Raw genomic sequence first — 20,564 nt, 5'->3', positions numbered from 1 at the left:
CTAGAACAGGCTGGCCTTGAAATCATAGAGATCCACTTGCCTCTACCTCCTGAATGATGGGATTAAAGGCATATGCTACCACACCTGGTCTAAAAATTAAATTTTTAAATGAATACCAGGAAAAATGATTTATTGAATGGAAGAAAGAAATTCTCTAAAGAAAATCTACCTGAGAAATAAAGATTAATACTATGTGTCAAAGGAGAATTTAATTTCATAAGGAGAACTGAGGAAGTTAAGGAAAGCAATACAAGAGTGGAAGTAAGATTAGATTAGGGAGATAACAAAGATAAAGGAAACAAACAAGAATAGGAAAGAAGTCAATCCTCCATGTCCACAACTAGTCACTGAACAGAGACACAGGACATCAAAAGAGCAGCTAGCACCCAACAACAGGGACAGGGAAAGACAAACCTACAACGTAAAGGGCCAACAGTTGGGTAAAGGGAAACTGACCTGGACCCTCAACTAGGGGACTGTAAGGAGTACGGGTTTTTCCGCCTGCTGCTGCTGGTCTTGTCCTGCTGCGACGCCAGCCCCAATTAACACACAGAGACTCTGTATTTGATACAATACTGTTGGCCCGGTTACTTGTTTCTTATCGGCTAGCTCTGCTTTAATTATTAACCCATTTCTGCTGATCTATGTATTTCTCTTACCGGGGAGCCGGTGGCATACTGCTTTCTCTAGACTCTCCATCTTGACTCCTCCTTCCTACTTCCTATTTCCTCCTTGTCTCCTAGTCCCTCCTATCTTCCTTTCCTATTGGCCAACAGTGCTTTATTATTAACCAGTATGAAAAACATATACAAAATGACATCTCCCATCAGGGGACACATCTTAGCAACACTAAAGTCTAAAAGCAGAAAAATAAATGTTGACGGTGACAATACACGAAATATCCTATAAAAGCAAGAAAATTACTATAACATCAGGTTTCGGAAAAGCAACACATAAGGCTAACCAAGAGTGAAGAACATTGCCAAAAAAAAAAAAAAAAAAAAAAAAAAAAAAAAGCCAGCAGTACTTGAAATACAGAAGCTATAGAAAAATGTCCAACTATTATGCAGAGAATGAGAGACCTTATAAACACTGAGACCCCTTCAGGGATCAGGAACCCTGTAAGAGAAGAGGTGGGAAGAATGTAGGAGTCAGGAGATGGAGGAAAGCAGGAAAATAAGGCCCTCTAAACACACATGAACAAAGTTCATATGAAGTCACAAGACTGAGGCAGCACGCACAGGGCCTGCGTGAGTCTGCACCAGGTCCTCTGCACATACAGTATGGCTTCGGGTTTGGTGTTTTTATGGGTGTATCTGAGTGTGGAAACAAACGGGTCTCTGATTCTTGCACATTCTCGTAGGCTCACTTCTTTCTGCTTGCTGTGTCAGCTTTTTAAAATCTTATTATATTTTATATAGTATATATCCATACTTAAATTCTATCATATGTAATAAAATATAGTATATTATAATTTTATTATTATATTTAGAAGCCTGTTTGTTTTCTAATGAGAGACAGAGAGTGGATCTGGTTGGGAGGAACAATTGGAAAGAACTGGGAGGAGGAGAGGGAGGAGAATCTATAATCAAGATGTATTCTATGAAGGAAAAAAAATCCCTTTTCAATAAAAGGGGGAAAAAGAAAAATGTCTAATGAATTCAAGAAACATTTTACTCACAGGCCACCAACAGCATGGGCTTCAACTAAGCAAGAGTCAATTACAAAACAATCAAGGCAACATGAAGGACTAGATGAACATTTAATGATTTCATGGCTGTAAGATTTTTAAAAATCATGAAATACAGGAAAGCCGTGTGTCGATGCTTTGTGTTCTGTCAATTCAAAACTAAGGGTGCAACTACAATAGGGTAGAAATGCAGAAGAGCTCAGTTGAATAGCCAATGTGCAAAGGAAAACCAAGAAAGCATACAGCTGACAGCAAAGATTAAGAGCATGTATAACAGCCCTATTAAAGGATTCATACACAAAGGTAACCATCACAACAGAACTACAAGATTCCTAAATACCAAAACTTTTTAAAGAACAGTGAATATATAGAAAAAGACAGTGTACAAACCTGCAATCCTAGCACACAGGAGGCTAAGGCGGAAGCTGATAGTTGAGGCCAGCCTGACTTTCACAGTGAGATCAAATCAACAACAGAAAGGAAAAACAATAACTACAGTGTAAGTACAGAACTACTAGTGGATATGGCAAATCTGACATTTAACACACCTACTGTATCAACCAGTATGACAGTCTTACTTCACCAATTAGAATTTCCAAATTGACTAAGAAGGCCATACTCACCCTCCACTGAATACAAGGAGCACGGTAATATAAAATAACTGCAAAAGGCTATATGTAGAAGACTATATGTAAAAAGCAAAGATAATGCAGACAATCGGAAACAAGAAATAGAGGTTTTATCCCCAATCTCAGACAAAACAGATTGAACCAAAGGCATTTACTATGACAAAGGAGATTATGATGCTAAAAGTCATTGATCAAAGTAAGATATATAGCATTTATTTATATACACATCCTATAAGTATAGCTTTCCTCTCCCACAAAAAAGGATGTATTAAACTTTGATTAAGTACATTAAAACAAGAAAGATGAAGAAAAACAGAAGCACACTAAAACTAGGAGTCTTTAATATATCACCCTTAGTATATAATATGGCAAAATTAACTAGAGACAGAAGAAATACAACATAGTCTGCAAGGGTAGGTGTTATGATGTTCACAAAGAACGTTATACCTTCCAATAGAATCACAGCCACTTCTCAAGCGCATACATGGAATACTCACGAAAATGTGATCATAGACAGCTCATAAAGAAAGCATCACCAAGTTCCACAAGGAGAAAGATGCCAGACTACAGGCTGAACACAGCATGATTAAACTAGAAATGGCAGGGAGGTTCCGAAGTTTTACTTTGTTTTGCCTTTAGCTATGTATGTATAGGCAAACTCAGTAAAAAGCAGAAAAATCAACTGAAATGATCTTGCTTCTTAAATAATCCATTTATTTTTGTCAACTGAAAAAAGATATACTACACTCCTAAGTCAAGAAGCAACAAAAGAAAGCGCAAAGGAAAAAAGGTAAGGGGGAAAATCTGGGGCAGGAGAAATAAAATTTTAGCTCAAGTTAATCAGCCAGGAGCCCAATTCTTTGAAAAATTAAGAAACTGGACTATTAACCAATGCAATCTTAAGAGAGGACAACCAAACAAAATGACAGGGAGGGTCCAGCGCACAAGCCCATACACACCCAAACAAGCATATTGTAATAAGATAAAGAACACAGCAGAGATGCCTACTACTTCAATACTGTTTTACACAGCCCTATAAGTAATTCACTGAAGAAAGGAGGTGTAAGACACAGGAAACAAGAACTGTCCTTTGCATGTGACATGATGCTAAACGCAGAAGCTGGAGAACTGCTTCTAGTACTCACTTAACTAAGATTCAGTGACATAGCTGGTCGCTGAGGTAAGAAGCAGAAATCAGAGCCTACAGAAACACGAATGATGACAGCTGGAAGAATTAGGGAAGGGAGCCTAGAGTGAAACTCATGAAAAGTGGTTACCTCCCTCCTGCAAGGCCCTCAATTCCCCCACCACACAGGAGAAAAACAAAACAAAACAAAACAAAAAAACAAAAACAAAAAAAACAAAAAAAAAAGATGTAGTGGAAGAAAAAAGTTCCACTTAAACAAAAAAAAAAAAAAAAAAGGATAAGCTGAGCAAAAAATAAGTAAACCCTACACCAAAAAAAAATGTTAAAACATTTCTCAAAAACAAACAAACAAAAACACTCATTAATGAAGGGAAACATAATGTCCTAACTCAAAATATCAATAAACTTTGTTTTATGATAAATAAGTTGATACTAATTTTCATATTAAAATTATTAAGAACACCTTAATTTGGTTTTTCAAGACAGGGCTTCCTTGTGTAGCCTTGGCTGTCCTAGAACTAGCTCTGTAGATCAGGCTGGCCTCAAGCTCACAGAGCCAGATGCCTCTGCCTCCTGAGTGCTAGGATTGAATGCATGAGACACCACCGCCCAGCAAGAACACCCTAAATTTAAGAAAAGCTGTAGGAAAGTCAGGCATAGTAGCACACACCTCTAATTCCAGCCTGGTCTACATATCAAGTTCTAGAACAGTCAGGGCTACATAAAGAGATCTTGTCTCAAAATAAACAAGTAAATAGAAAAACTATGGTGCTTATAAATGCTACGAGTTCTCTCTAAACAACTCTCTAGTACTAGAGAATGACTAGAGCAGCAAGTACAGAAATGTGCCCACACTAAGACAGACACTGAGTCTGTGGCAACGGGAGCTTCTCAAAGCAGTGGGATGAGAAGGAGGTCCTTCTAATAGTTTAAGGACTATCAGAAAGCCATTAAAAAGACAGATAGTGTGTACCTCATCCCATGTACAAAAACTAAACTGTAACCCGAGAAGACCGAGTCTCAAACATAACCACACACCCCTAGGAAAAAATAAGAGAAGCACTCTGTAGTCTGGGATCGGGAAGGAATTTCAGAGTACAATTCTTCATAAAGTAGAATTCCACAATTTTAAAGCAAAATTACACAGCATTTACATTTTAAACCTCAAGTTCCAATTTTCACAATTTTTCCTAAATATGAACCTCAAATAATATAAAAATACATATCGTAAGATTTTTATTTAGTGTTTTTGTTACAACAAAATGCTGGAAATACAAATGGCCATGTATCCAGGAGAGTGGCCAGTCAACTCTGACATTCACTCAATTTTCAGCCCAACAGCTGCTTCACTGTTCTGTAAAAACAAAGCAAGTGATCCCTAAGAAGGCTAGGGGGTGATTTCAGGTCATGTCAGGTGATAAATTCAAGTACAGAATGCTATTTTTTATATATGAAACAAGAGGACAAGAGATATATTTCTATACATTTATTTGTATTTACAGAAAGGGGTACAAGAGGAATAAAGAGCTTTTTGCACTCCTACAACAACTTATAAAAAAAGAACAGTCTAGTGGTGGTAGCGAATGTCTTTAATCCCAGTACCTAGGAAACAGAGGCAGGCAGATCTCTGAGAGTTCGAGGTCCGCCTAGTCTACAAAGTGAGTTCCAAGACAGTCAGGACTACAGAGAGACCCTGTGTCAAAAAATGAACAACAATACAAATACATCCTGGCACACTTGGAGTGACTTCATGGCATGTGTCGCTTCTTCTGCAATGGTCAAATGTACACACACATACCTCTCTGTGGTCCTGTTAGACTGTGAGCTGAGGGAGTTAGGCAGCTCACTCTCGCTGTCATCTGACTGGCTGTGAACAGTGCTCTCTTCTTCATCATCCACTTCATTAAGAGCCTGTCTCAACAATAACACCAGAGCACAACTTGATTACTGCTCACTCAGCCTCTCTTTTTATCATAACAAACTTCTCCTAAGGCTAACCCCTTCACATGTGTGCTAAACACTGAAACATCTCAACGCTTCCTCTAGTGTCCTTCTAATACCTCTAGAGCTCCCTTCAGCTCTCAGAACTTAAGTGTGAAAAACTTTCCCTTCTTACACACACACACACACACAATCACATACGCAATTACACACTCATCCTTCAACTTCTGTTCTTTTCTTTATCTAGCTGACCTTTCCCAATTTCCCAATTTCCTTTGTCAATTTTCTTTTTCTACCATCTCTGTATAGCTGACAGGACAATGGCTGACAGTTAAGCACTTAAATGTTTACAGTTACAGCCTTTATCAAGTTGAACCTCACTTCAGCACGGGCACGTGATTGTGAGTGCAGTGTATTACCTGAGGCTCTATGAGAGATTCATTAAGGGTGGACTGGGTGCCAGGATCTTGATTTATTCCAATGGGACTCTGAGAGGAATCTGGAGCCATTGTTACATTTGGAAACCCTGCAGAAGGAACCCCAGTCATTATGGTTTCTCTCATCTGCTTCAACAGTTTTCACAAGTTCTCCACTGCCACAGGCTCCCTTCACTTTAGGAAATCTCAAAGAGCAGCTCCTCCTACACATATGTATATGTACCAAACATATCTAAATTCATTTTTACCTTCACAGATCCCGTGAGATACAGTCTGTTATTTTACAAATCAGTAAACTGAAACTTGGAGAAATTAAGTAACTAGCCAAGAGTTACTATAGTAAATGGCTGACCTGGAATTCAAATGTTCTGCTAAAAATAAATCACATGCTTCTGAAAGATTAAACAAGTTATATACAGATTATGATTAATAATGTTGGAGCGGAAATGGTGGTGTATGCCTATAATGTCAGCACTCAGGAATTAAGAGGCAGGAAGTTCAGGAGCGCAAGGCCAGTCTTGGCTACATGGACCCTGGGGGGTGGGGAGGGGGGTGGGGAGGGGAGGGATAATCATAGGTAACTAAAGATCAGCAAAGTTTCCTTTAGCAAGAAACTAAAGTTGCTTTAGATTTTAAGTTAAGCTTATTCAAACTATATGTAAACATACATATATATATTAATTATGTGACAATTTAATACTGAAAATTAAGCCACGTTTTATAGGTACAAAACACTGTACTTCACACCAGATATTTGTAGATAATTCCCTTAGATGAATAATTTGTAACACTTCACATTCCTAGTAAAGAGAAAACGAATTGTGACTCTTAGCCCCAATAATCTTCCTGTCTTAGCCAGCTAGAGTTCTTCCAATCACTTACAAGCTCAATTTAAGAAAGGAGAGCAAAGCCAGGCAGTGGTGATATTTTAATCCCAGCACTTAGGAGACAGAAGCAGGTGGATCTCTATGAGTTCAAGGCCAGCCTGGTCTACAGAGCAAATTCTAGGACAGCCAGAACTGTTTACAGAGAAACCCTGTCTCGAAAAAACAAAACGAACAAAAACAAACAAAGAGGTTTTGTGCAGATTGAATGCGTACCTGTGCGCTTACGAGGAACATCAACAAACAGACCTTTGGTGGCAGCCATCAGATGATCGGACTTCTCCAGCGCATCCTGTGTCTGGTACTGATCAGAAAGAATCTACACACACATTAAGGGGGAAAAAGTACTGTTCAGAGAAGAATATACGTAGTTTTTAAAATCACTAAGGAAAAGGACTAAGGGAAGGCACCAAACACGACATTCTAAAGGCTTAAATATCAACCTGCATTGGTTGTGGTTGCTGGCTTTGCTTTTAGCCATGGGCCATGACCATCCTATAACCCGCCAATGGCAATATTAGATGACAGTAGATGAGCAATCACAGTAATCTATAGCTTCGAAGAAAATATATTACATTGTGATCTGGAACACATAGAGCATACACATATATATGCACACACACACACACACACACACACACACTCACGTTTTTAGCTTTCTTTTTACTCTTTGCATCTTTCACATCATACATCTTGATCCCTTTCATTTCCCCATCCCTTCATATCTGCCCTTGCAATCCCCCCTAATAAAATGAAATTTAAGAAAAAAGGTGGGGAGGAAATTTCATCATGGAAGCTGTAGTGTGACACAGTGATTCACACCATAAACCCCTTTGTCCATATATCTTTACTTGCGAGGGTTCACTAAAAAGAGTCATTGGTCTGGCTGGAGCCCTCTGGTTACTGCTACCCTGTCCATGCTGGGCCCTCACAGGAACTCCCCTCAGATATCCTGTTGTTGTCCCATGTCATGGAGGTCCTGCAGCTTTGGGTCTGCAGGACCGGTCCCTTCACATGCTCCAGCAGATCATAAATGGGGTGGATGTTGGGGTGGGCCAACTCATAACCCTGGTTCTGGGCCTGGGTAGCTGCAGGGCTGGTCAGCCCGCCAGTTCTCCCCACCCTCACCACCAGGGTGAGCTCTCCAGCATTGCCCTGGCTAGTTCACAGCTTGCAGCAATGAACAAGGGGCAGGGCCAGTTCTCAGGGTCGGCTCTCCCATACCTGGACCTCAGGGCCACAGGCAGTGAAAGGAAGGGGGGGCCTGATCACCCACACTCCTGTCAGCTCTGCTCTGCTGCCCAGATAAGGTGCAGGGCCCACTTTCCCGAGTGTAAGGGGGAGGGTTAGTGCCCCGGTCTGTCACAGGCAGCAAGGGCAAGGGGTAAGGGGGGACATCTCCCCCACGCCCACACTACTGCATCACAGATGATTAGTAGGGACAGCTCTCACAACTTTGGGGCTGGCTCACCCACACCTCCGCCAACTGGACCAGCTCTACTTGGTGGCCCAGAAGAGGAGTGAAGGCCTGCTCTCCAGAAACACACACACTTTCTAAAGTAAGACTTTTACAATAGGATCTCCACATGAGAATGACTTTCTAGGTTTTATTCCATTCTAGTTTTAAGTGTTGGCTATGCCCACTTACATTATATCATACCTCATTAGTAAATAATGATATAGATTAAAAGCACAAATTAAAGGCAAGAGTCTCTGAGCCATACACTCAAAGGTGTTTCCACCACTGAAGTTTTCTGATAATCCACTAACAGGTCGTGCATGGTCTGTGACTTAAAAAATAAGGTATAGGTTTTAGGATTAAACAAAAACATGTTACACTTTGGTATTTATAAACAAGTTAGGCTTTTACCATGGAGAGATGGTTACACAAAAGCACCACTACACTTGGGCCTCTAATTGTGCACTTTCCATTGAAGGACTTTAACATACATACAAAGATATAGGCCAAAGATGAGTCAATTCTATCTACCACCACCAGATGGCATTCTTAAGCCATAAAGGATGTTAAAATCAACTCCATTTCTAACACTGACTCAAGTCAATACAGCATCTAATAACAAACACTCTGCCTAGAATTTCACTATAACACAGACATACTGATGTCAATTACTACTTTAAGAAACAAAGAGAAAAGTGAATCACACTCTTGTGTTATCCTTTGTGCTATGGCCAAGTGGGTCAGCTAGGTTCATTACTGAAACTACGTCCTGAATTGGCTCCTCCCAGAGCAAACTTTAGAACTGCACAAGGCCAAGAGCACACATGGTGCAGGACACTGGGTTCTAGGTCCACACCAGAAATAGTAAACAAACCCCAATCTCTTTAAACTTAGTTTTCTATTGTGTCAATGGTGCACAGCATGGATTTTACTTAAGATCTGATTACAATTAACACTGGGCATCAATGCAGATATTTCTAGTTGTGAGCCTAGCCTTTAATGGCTGGGCCAGCTCTCCAGCCCCAATGTGGTTATTAATAAGATCATTCTGTGTAGTTTATCTAGCATGGTGACAACCATACTGTTATGCCTATGGTCCTAATATATATATATATATATATATATATATATATATATATATATATATCCCTTAAATACAGACACCATAAACACACACACACACACACACACACACACACACACACACACACACACAAACTTAGTAACTGAAACCAAAGATGCCAATACTCTTTGACTCTTTCTTTTCTTTTTTACCCCTAGTATTTGTGGTTAAACTGAAACATCCTAAGAAGTGCTCTAATACTGAGCTAAAGCTCAGCCCTTGACTTAGCACTTCTGTCAATAATTCATCAACAAACAAACCTATACCCAGAAACATGCTCAATATTCACTGAATTATTTATAGTGACAAGATAAGAACCAATCTGTGGGTGGCACACACTGCTACTTATCCCCAGTATTGCCCTTTAATAGCACAACTCCTAAATTTCAGCAATGGAGGCACCTAATTTCCCAACCCTCTTTGAACATGGGAATGGCCACGAAATAATATTCTGAGGAACAAGACATAACGCCAAAATCTCTGGCTGTCATAAAAGCAATAGCAGACGCCATCTCCACTAGCTGTTTACTTACATACAACTGAAGGATGCCATCCTGTACTAAGTCATGTGCTGAAGAAATGTAGGGCCCTCTACCAGCTACCTCTGAGCTCTTCCACAAGAGAACAAAATCTGTGTTTTGTTTAAATTACTGTATATTGAGTCATTTTCTTCCCAGAAGCTTAATCTGCACTCTAACATACAACATCAGTGTCCACAAATAAAACAATCAATAAATAAATAATGGCAAATCTATATGCAGCCTAGACTTTAAAAAAAAAAACGTATATTTGTTTCTACATATTGACTCCTAAGATACACTGGCATGTCAATAAAGATCTAAGCACCTCCTGGACCCTACAGGGGTGGCAGAAAGGTGATATACACTGAAAACCTGTACATGCTAGCCGTGCTTGGAATGCTATTACAATACAAATCACATTATTTTATGAACCACATTTCTATCTTTAGTGAAATGCCTTCCAAGCCCATGCAATTAAGAGCTTGTGGATTATATCTTACATTGGATATAATATATAATGGGATCAGCATTAGCTATGGCCACAGCAGGAGCTGACAAAGACAGAAAACGAAGGGATAATCTTACTAATCATGTTGATACAGGGTATTAATTACAATCAGATCTCACGGAAAGCCACTGCTTTGCGCTCTTCTGTTAGGTCTCTGTTACATTTCTTAGAGCAGGTTATGCATGCGGTCAAAGATCACTGTACTAGCCTTACTATCCGTTACTAAAAGGAAACATGGCTCTGAAGCCCTGCAGTCCAGGAAAGCACCCTGGGAAACTGAGGAAACTGTCCACACACTAGCTTCACACCAGCCTCCTTGGGAGCGAGCGTGGCAGCCACAAAGAATCGTCGTGTGCAGGGAGGACTGAGAATCATGGCACTGCAGGGGGAGGAAGCAGCATCCCTGACCCTCTACCTGCCCTCTCACTGCTCCCCTCCCTACTTCTACTATGACAAGCTGGACGGCTCAGTGGGTATCTCGGGTTGAGAGTGCTCGTGGCCCTTGCTGGGGAGCCAGGCTGGAGTCCCTGCACTCACATGGTGACTCACAACTCTGTGACTCGGTTCTGGGGGCAGCCGACACCCTCTTCTCTCGTCCACTGGCACCAAACACACAAGCAGACATGCAGGCAAACACTCATAGACAAAGGGACTAAAATAAATCTTCAAAAAAAAAATAAAATTGTAAAGAGGAAATTAAAGCTAGAGAAAGAAAACCAAAGCCTCGAGTCTGACCCCTCCCAAAGAGGTCGTCTGGTTTTCTAGGCCAGGGCTGTGGACTGGGGCCTTTCAGTGAGAACTGGCATGTACCAAATGTGAAAGGCTGGTCCAAGTTCACAAGATGCATTCCCCAAACCCACTGTTCCTTTTTCAAGTCATGGAAACATTATCTGGGAGAAACTGTTCTTCCTAATGCACAGGATTTCTGTGAGACAGTGGTTCTCAACCCTCCTAACACCACAGTCCTTTAATGCAGCTGTGCTCATCCTGCTGCGGTGACCATAAAATTATTTCATTGCTACTTCATAATTGTAACTTTGCTACTGCTATGAATCGCAATGTAAATATCTGTGTTTTCTGACAGTCTTAGGTGACCCCTGTGAAAGGGTTGTTTGACCCAAAGGGGTCACGACCCACAGATTGAGAACCACTGCTCTAAGAACCCAAGGAATTTCTCAAAAGGCAGCCTGTACTTAAAGCCACCATGAAAGGTCGCGCCGAGAGCACACACTGTAAGCTAAGCATGGTCAAGAATCACACACACAGCACATTCCTTCACTGTGACCTCAGCTCACATAAAAAGCTTCCTTCTGACTTCCCAGCCTATCCACCCTACAAATCTGATTACTTCTTCAAACACTCGGGCAGGCAAAAGGTTAAGCCAGAGGTGAATGGCTGATGACCTAGATCAACAGGCACACAAAACTGTTTGATATTATTTCTTTCTGTTGAATTGAGACATAATTACAGCAGTTTATAGTTATAGAGCACTGTTTGCCAAAGACTGCGGTGATCTCTTTAAAAACATTATGCCTGGGCTAGGTGGCTCAGTGGCTAAGAACACTGATGCTCTTCCAGAGGACCTGGGTTCAATTCCCAGCTCCTACATGGTAGTTCACAACTGTCTGTGACCCCACTTGTAGGGAATCTGACACCTTCTTCTGGCCTCCACAGGCACCAGGCATGCACATGGTGCACAGACATACATGAAGGCAAAACATGATACATGTAAATTTTTTTCTAAAAAATTTAAGTATTATGCCATTAAAATCTCATAACACAGCCAAGATTTCGGGGAGGTGTTTTTGTTGATGTTGTTGTTTTGAGACAGGTTTGTCTGTGTAACTGCCAGTCCTAGAACTCACTCTATAGCCTTGAACTCACAGAGATCCACCTGACCAAGTGCTGAGATTAAAGGTATGTGCCACCATTGCCCGGCAACACAGCTAAGAATTTTAAAGATTTAAAAAAGAAAAAATAAAATCAAGCTAATGTAAGAAAAATGAAGCTACAAAATTTGTAAGAAAACAAATGATTAGAACTAAAAGTATTATATTAATTAAGTTAGGCAACCCAGACCCAAATAGATGAGATCTGCATGTCCTCTCTTATGTGTGGGTTCTAGCTTTTAACTGCTATGCATGTATATTTACATGGGAGTAAGTGTGTATGGAGGTCAGAAAACTTTCTTACAGGACCATGAAACTGGAAAAGAAAAAGGTGAATCCATGTGATATGAAAATGAAATGGGGACGCTGGAGGCAGAAGAATCAGTGGGGAGGGCAGAAGGAAGGGTGGGGAGAAGAGGGGATGGAGTGGGAGTCAACCATCCGGAACTAAGTATTATGAGAATGGCAGAAGGAACATGATACTTTGTAAGCTACATTTTGAAAGGGAGAAAGAGAAAAGGGGGAAAAAACTCAAGGAGTTATATGATCTAAGGCTATAGAGCTAATGAGTTGTGGAAACATTTAAAGCAGCAAACTAGTCTCCACCCATCTTGCTGCGCTAGACTCCGCCCATCTGGCTACTCTGTACTGTAAACTCCGCCCATCCTGCTGCTCTCTGCACTAGACCCCGCCCATCAGGCTGCTCTCCACAGTAGACTCTACCCATCTTGCTACTGCTCTCTACACTAGACTCCGCCCACCCTGTTGCTTTCTGTACTATAGATTCTACTCAATAATCCTGCTGCTCTCTGGAAAGCCATGCAGCTCACTGTTAAGGTTATAGGAGGTACTAGAGTCTCTCCAATGAAGTCAACCCGAGGAAAAGAGAACTGGAAAACAATTTCACACACTACCTCCCTCATGATAGATAATCTTCTTTTTTCAAGACTTGAAGTTTCTGGTCTCTGCTTCTTCCATTTTCTCTTCAAAGCTTTTTCTTGAAGCTCCCAGTGCACCAATGCTCTATTCTTTGACTTGTGTATCTCATGACGGCGCACCTATACAGAAGAAAATCCTATAAAGAAATGTCTTCAGTAGCAAAGAAGTTGCCTGCTCCTATGTAAGGCCACTTATACTAGTTGACCACTTCTTATTCCTTTCTGGTTCAACGTGTGTGTGTGTGTGTGTGTGTGTGTGTGTGTGTGTGTGTGTGTGTGTGTGTGTACATTCATAGCTAAAACTTTCATAGTTTTCTATGTTTTCAAAAATGATCTAAAAGAGAAGCATCTAGAACTTGGGAGGTCTAGCCTAAAGCCACAAAAAATAGTAACTTTTACTACAGACTACCAAAACCCTAGTGTTCTTCAATTCACAGGTTAAAACTCATACAGTGAGTGCTAAAATAGCAACTAGTAGTCAGCACTGACACTTTACCGATGATGTAAAGGGTCTTTGGCAAAGCACACCCCTTTCATGATAACTGCATAACTTCCAAGTCAATGATGCACTGTTTGTATAGCTCTGCAGTAGCTTAATGTGGAAGCGAGGTCACAGATGATGTGGGTATCTAGGGAAGGAGAACTCCTGAGGCAGAGGAGATAGGAGCCAGAGCTCCTAAAGAGTGGGAAAGGAAGAGTCCACTGGGGTGACAAGGAATATAAGTAGACATTTGCCTTTACAAGGGCTCTAGTGCTCAAACTTGTAAGTACAAACAAAACTGGGTCATCTAATGAAGTTTTAATCATGCAAACTACCAAAAAGACTAGCAATCAAGAATTGTGAACATGCAAATCAGACTCACAATGAGGCAGTACTTTATACCCACTGGGAGAATTAACATTTTTAAAGGTTACAACAATGATGTCTATAAACTGGAAGCTCCACACATTCTGGTGGAGTTGAAATCATGAAAGCACTTTGGAAAACAATTTGGCAGTTAACCATGAAGTCCAATATGAAGACACAAGACCTAGATATTCTGTTCCAGATATACACAACTGCCTGCTTATGCATATGTTCACACAGAGAATTGTACGTGAATATCAACAATGGTATTACTCATAATAGACAAGAAGTATACACCAGATGTAAAACTAACAGATAAATCCAGAATCCCCATTCAATGGAGCATTATTTCACAACAGAAAGGAATGAAGTAAAGATAAATACTATAATATGAATAAATCTTCAAAATATACCAGAAAAAGAGCTACACTACACATAAGAGACCACATACTGCATTCCACCTGTAAGAAAAGTCAAGGCTAGACACATCTACAGAGACAGAAGGTAGATTAGTCATCACCATGCACAGGCTAGCCAGGGCTACACAACACAGACCTGTCTTTAAAATAACAATAATAACATTAATAAAAAATGCTGAAGATATTACTAGACAGGAAAGACAAACAGAGGTCTATATTGTAGGTCAATTCTAGATAAGTGATAAGACTGTAAAAGTCTAATAGTGGCTAATAAGCCTCAATAAAATCAGAAATCTCTTAAGTTATACTTTTAAGTGATCTACAGATGTGAACAGATTAAATAACGCTAAACAATTTCCAAAAGGGACAATGGCCTTTGTTCTAAAGATAGAAACCAGACACCAACTAAAACATAGTCCAGAACTTAACTTTCAGGTTTAAACTTACTAGATCTTCAGGAGTTGCCCGGTGCACTGTTAGATCATTCACAGTATTCTTTAAAAAGAAAATAATAAAGAAGAAGAAATGAGCTTTTAAAATATTAATAGTTGCAAAGTCCTAAGACCAAAAATCCTTTTTTTAGGAACCAATATTGTAAATATAATGTTAAGACAGATTACTTCTAAATGTCTTCTAGCAAATAGCCTACTTTAAGTGTTATACAGGAAATAAAGCACTCTATTAATTTAAAACAGGGAATAAATATTCAAAATGAGTAAACTTAACTGAAGCTATAGTTCCCACATACAATGAGGCAATCGTAAAGTTTTTTAACAAAGAAAGTGTGGTCACTACAGCAAGCTGCAGAAGAAACCTTTTTTGAGAATATAGTTTCTATCTCACTAAAACTCTAATCCTTGGAAGGAACTAGAAGTTATTGCCCTTAGTATATGTTCTCTTGGGGGGTGGGGAGATGGCAATATCCTGCTCTTTCTTCCAAGGACCAGAAACATGCCTAGAGACCCACGCTACCCTGTTACAGCTCAGCTCCATCTCATCACATGACAAGAGTCATACGCCCATTCCCCAGAACATGTTATTTACTACCCAAGACTTACATCCCATTCTTGCCTTGCTGTGGCTTTCTTCTTTACTTTTAGAGTTTTTCTTCCACCTCCCCGGGGACCAAAGCGATTCACTCTGACCAATGACATCTAGGAATAGTAACATTTTTTTTTTTTAATACAAGGCAAAGAAATAATAATACATCATGGGGGAAGGGGACATCTAGGACAAACAAAATCATTCTCAAAATATCCAAAGAAATTTAACCCCGATGAAAGGAATAGGCTATACTTGGTTTAACTTTTTGCTTAATAAAGAACTTTAGAAATATAGAAATTATGACCTAAAATAGAAAACTAAAATGGCTATATCTGTCATCAGATACAAAAGTCACAATTAAGAGAAAAAATGCCAGTAACTGGGTAACATGAGGAAGGAAAGTACAGTTCTAACCATGCTAACACTCATCCCTACCAGGCCCACATGTGCTCACCCCCCACCCCCAGAACCTAAGGTCTGACTCCAGCTCTAATAAATCTTCACACAGCACTGAATGGAGGCAATGTGTAATTACCAGTGTTAGCCCAACAATCAAAATTGCCATGTGGGACTAAACATTATGAAAAGCTAGAGAAAGACTATAAGTCTTTCTCTATAGTCTTTCTCTATGCATGATTTCTATTTCACAACTGTGGCAATGCAATATGAAAATCTCTCACATTCTAAGAGACTGGATCTCTCAGTCAAAGTGAAAGCCACTTAACCTGCTATTTTAGGATATACTTGCCCTGTTTGATTAATCTATCTTTAAGAGAACAATGGAACAATGAACCTTACTTGCCTTGGATTTCCCATGTAATCAACTTTTGCAACCTAAGCTAATGGTATAGCTATAATCTTAAACAATGTACTTTTTTTCTATGCCCCTGGTCCAGAACAATGCATGTGTACCCTTTGCCGAAAGGAACAAATACGAAGGTTAAAAGCAACCTTCTAAAATGAGTATTTACTTATGGATACTGGTTAATAGACAATGGTGTTTTTAATAGTTTGAGCCTGGGTCAGTTAGGCTCATTTGTAGCCAGTGATGTAATTCCATATATGTATGTGTGTGTGTACATAAATACATACATATTTAAAGATTGCTATAAAGTATCCCATTCTTTCCCCCATGTGATGCTTTCTGTGCTGTTCAGTAAATACAGAGCAAAGACAGACACAAGTGAGTATACAAGACACACACAAAAACACAATCTCTCACACACACCGACATGTAGACACAGACACAGACTTACAAAACAGCCTTCAGGCAGGCACAAATTCAGACTCATACAACAGACTGGACAGAAGACACAGAAGCATGAAGTAGAGAATTAAATTTGGATTCGCTCTTGGTTAAATGATCCCAAGGGGAAATGCTTTTCTTTCCTTAACATGATCATGCATTACTGGTAACTCAAAGTCAATCACCAATACATATAATCCATACAACCTACCAAATTAATTACAGAACTTTTGGGCTTATCCTCATATTTCCAACCAGTCTTCAGAGTTTATCCCCCTTCTACCCTCGCTCCTCCACACAGAGATTAAACACAGGGCATTCCACATGCTAGGCAAGTGTTCACCCTTAAGATACATACTGCCTTCCCCTTTCATTAAGCACTCTTAATAAAATAATCTACTGTAATAAAGACACCTAAACTCCAGTGTTTTCTGTAAATCTCCCTTGCTCTCTAACATTGTCTTTCTCTTATGACATTTTACTCTTTAACCATGCTGTCTAATTTCAGAGCTAACAATCCAGCAAAGGAAGAAAGTCACAAATGTTTAGAAAATGACAAGTAATTTTGTCTTTTCCGGTGGTGCTGAGCTAAGATTGATGCCAGGTGTAACACATGTGTGGGATGCCAGTGCCAGTTCCCACACACTGAGTTCCATCCTCAGTCCAACAATTAAGACTTGTTTTCCCATGACTAGGCCCTTTTTATTTACCTATTTTTACTTTGTTTTATTAGCATATATATATGTATATATATATATATTTGTAACACTTACATGCATATGTAATATGTTACATATGCATTTGATTCTATCTAATATCTAATCTGTATTTGATTCTATCACTTCCCCATTACCCTCTTTTCTCCCCCTCCATTTGGTCCCATCCCTCTTTACATCTCCATTTAACATAATGTCTAGTTTTATTTCCCTGCACATATGATTTGATCCCAATCTCTTTATTGCTGAGTAACACTCCCTTGCATATATCTTTACCCAGTTATCTGTTGGTGTGTATCTAGGCTGAATCTATAACCTGACTACTGAGAACAGTGTCATAAGAAACATGGGTGTACAGGTACACAGTGGTGCCCTTCGTTTCCTCTGGTATATACCCAGGAGTGGTACAACTGGATCGCATGTGGCTCTTCCTATGTTTTAGTTTGGAAGAACTTTCATACTGGTTGTACTAATTACATTCCCAACAACAACACATAGGCCCTCCTCTCCAGTTCCCAATAGCCACACTAATAATTGCTCCTGTTTTCTTGATGACAACAGCCATTCTGGTGAGACAGAATCTCAATGTAGCTTTGATTTCCTTTCACTGATGGCTGAAAATGTTGAACAATTTTATAAAAGTGGTGTGTGTGTGTGTGTGTGTGTGTGTGTGTGTGTGTATGCGCATGTGTGTTTGCCACACGTGGGTGCCCACAGAGGTCAGAAGAAGGTGTCAGAATTCCCAAAACTGGAGTTATGGGTGTCCATGAACCATCCCACATGGGTGCTGGCAACGAAACTGAGTCCTCTAGAACTGTACACACTCTTAACAACTGAGCCATCTCTCCAGCTCCTGAACATTTTTCTTATGTATTAGTTGGCAATTTGTACTTGTTTTGAAAACTGCCTGTTCAGTTCATTTGACCAATGATTAGTGTCTTCTTCTGGTGTTTAGTTTTTTAAAGATCTATATTCTGGGTATCACTCCCCTGTCAAATAACTGAAATACACTAGGGAAATAGACTTCTACCTATATTGTAGGCTGTTTCTTCACTCTCTGTGTTCCAACTGTGCAGATTTTTAATAGGGCATAACATCATTCGTCAATTCTTTTATTGCATTATGTACTGATCTCTGGAGAAGAGGAAGGCGCACATGCCACAGTACAAGGAGGAGGGCCAGAGAACAACTTGCAGGAGTTGGTTTCCTCCTTCCACCATATGGGATAAACTCGGGTGTTAGGTTTGGCTCTAACTCGCTGAGCCATCTCATCAGTCCACATTTATCAACAGTCTTATCCAGAAAGCCTTTGCCTGTGCCTGTTATCTTGTTTCCCTGGTTTCCTCTAGGAGGATCCTGTCATTCATTACAGTCCCTGATGAATTTTGAATTGAAGTTTTACAAACTGAAAAAGGAATATGGTTTCAGTCTTCTATCTATGGACACAATCTTTTCAGTACCATATGTCATCAACAATTAAGTTTTATGATGGTGACGGCAATAAAAGCTGTAGTAGAGGCAATAAGAGCATCAGCTAAGACAGGCTAAGTGCTTGCTCTGTGCTAGCTACCACTCTAAGCTCTCTGCACATCTTAGTTTCTTTCATACAGGAGGCTCAGCCTGGCAGCGGTGATGCACACCTTTAGTCCCAGCACTAAGGAGGCAGAGGCAGGCGGATCTCTGTGAATTTAAGCCCAGTCTGGTCTACAGAGCTAGTTCCAGGACAGCCCTGAGTTACCCAAAGAAACCCTGTCTCCAAACAACAACAAAATAATAAAACAAATAAACAAAACAAAAACAAGAACTCCATGAAAGGATTAATTGTTTGATTCATTTTATAGATGAGAAAACTAAGAGGCAAAGAATTAACCAACTGTGACGTTCAATTTTAGTAGACATAAACAGCACTTAACAAGTCGTGGAACAGGTGGGTTTCTCAAAGGCCCATAACTAAACAACTTGCTAAAAAGAGAAAAAAACGTAAGCCTGGGAAGTCGATTCTTTAAGTCAAGGATAATCTGCAATACAAATGAAGCTACCTCCTCTCCTTCAATTCCCTCCACAAAGTTGGGGCTAAAGGTTAAGCATGAATAAAAGAGTGCTAAGAACATGTCTTGTGCAAGGGGGAGACAAAGTTTATAAAACTCCTGTTCAGTTTGAATAGCAATGCCTTGAAAGGGTGACAGACTCGAGTAAAGTGTGGGGGAAAAGCTGAGGGCCACAGTAATTTGAGCACCATACTAAAGACCACAAGAAACAGGCTTGGGGCGGGTAAGGAGGCGGATTCTACCAGAATTTATCTTACCTAGTATGAAAACAAGCTGGAGGGCAACAAGAACACTGTCCCCGCCATCAACCTTACCCAGCTACAGATACAGACCTCATGTGCCTTTCTCCTAAGATTTTAATGGAGCCCACTGTAGAGAAGAAGCCAACCTTACAGTTTTCCCTCCCACACGGAGACGAAGCTCCGACCTTCTCATGCAATGCCAATCGGGCACGGTTTGCAACAACTTCATACTTTTGACTCCCAACCCCAAACCTGCCCAAAACTCCCAAGCGGCCCCTCCTCGGAGACCGTGTCCTAACCGCTCAACTTCAAGGACACGCCCCGTCCCAACACTCCCCCCCATTGACAATCAACACCTGGAACTCCGCACAGCCTCGGGGTATCTACCTCAATCAGGGCGACCGAACGCACCGCGCATGCGCAGGGGCGCCCGGCAGAGGGAGCGCCTGGTAGAACCCGGAAACGCGCTCCGGCGCTGCGAGGAGAGCAGCGGCGCGGCCCTGAATGGAGGGGCCGCCCGCCCGGATGCCGGACGCTTCTCCCCGCCTTCTGCGCGGACCTCATGCCTGCCCCCCGCCCCTTCACCCAACCTGCCTTGCCGCTGGCCGACTGCCGCTTCCACCCCGACTACAAAACTTCAGCCTTCAGAACCGCAGAGCCCGCCACAGGGGGACGCGGAAAGTGGCTTCCGGGATGTTGCCAGGGTTACAGAGCCCCGCCCCCACGCCTTTGCGTATATCCGGCGAGCCCCTCCGACCAGTCCCAGTCCCAGAACCTGTCCGTGTGGACAGCTAGGACCGGGGTTCTCTTGTCCTGTTTCCATTTGGAGAGCGGTC

The 20,564-nt window shown here is 40.8% G+C and overlaps 1 protein-coding gene across 1 annotated transcript in view; it reads right to left on the bottom strand.

Moving 5' to 3' along the window:
- Spice1 (spindle and centriole associated protein 1) overlaps positions 1–15,586 on the bottom strand; it is a 36,533-nt gene extending 20,947 nt beyond the window's left edge. Inside the window, exons 1-6 of the mRNA XM_051191525.1 lie at positions 15,491–15,586; positions 14,880–14,927; positions 13,143–13,286; positions 6,945–7,047; positions 5,827–5,933; positions 5,265–5,377 (exon numbers count right to left, since the gene is read on the bottom strand). Coding sequence (XP_051047482.1) covers positions 5,265–5,377; positions 5,827–5,933; positions 6,945–7,047; positions 13,143–13,286; positions 14,880–14,927; positions 15,491–15,586 — 611 coding nt within the window. The remainder of the gene's footprint in view (positions 1–5,264; positions 5,378–5,826; positions 5,934–6,944; positions 7,048–13,142; positions 13,287–14,879; positions 14,928–15,490) is intronic.
- Between the last annotated feature and the right edge of the window lie 4,978 nt (positions 15,587–20,564).

The sequence above is a fragment of the Phodopus roborovskii genome, unplaced genomic scaffold, assembly GCF_943737965.1.
Source record: "Phodopus roborovskii unplaced genomic scaffold, PHOROB, whole genome shotgun sequence".
NCBI lineage: Eukaryota > Metazoa > Chordata > Mammalia > Rodentia > Cricetidae > Phodopus > Phodopus roborovskii.
Note: the sequence above shows the minus strand (reverse complement) of the source record. Positions and strands in the feature narration are given on the sequence as shown.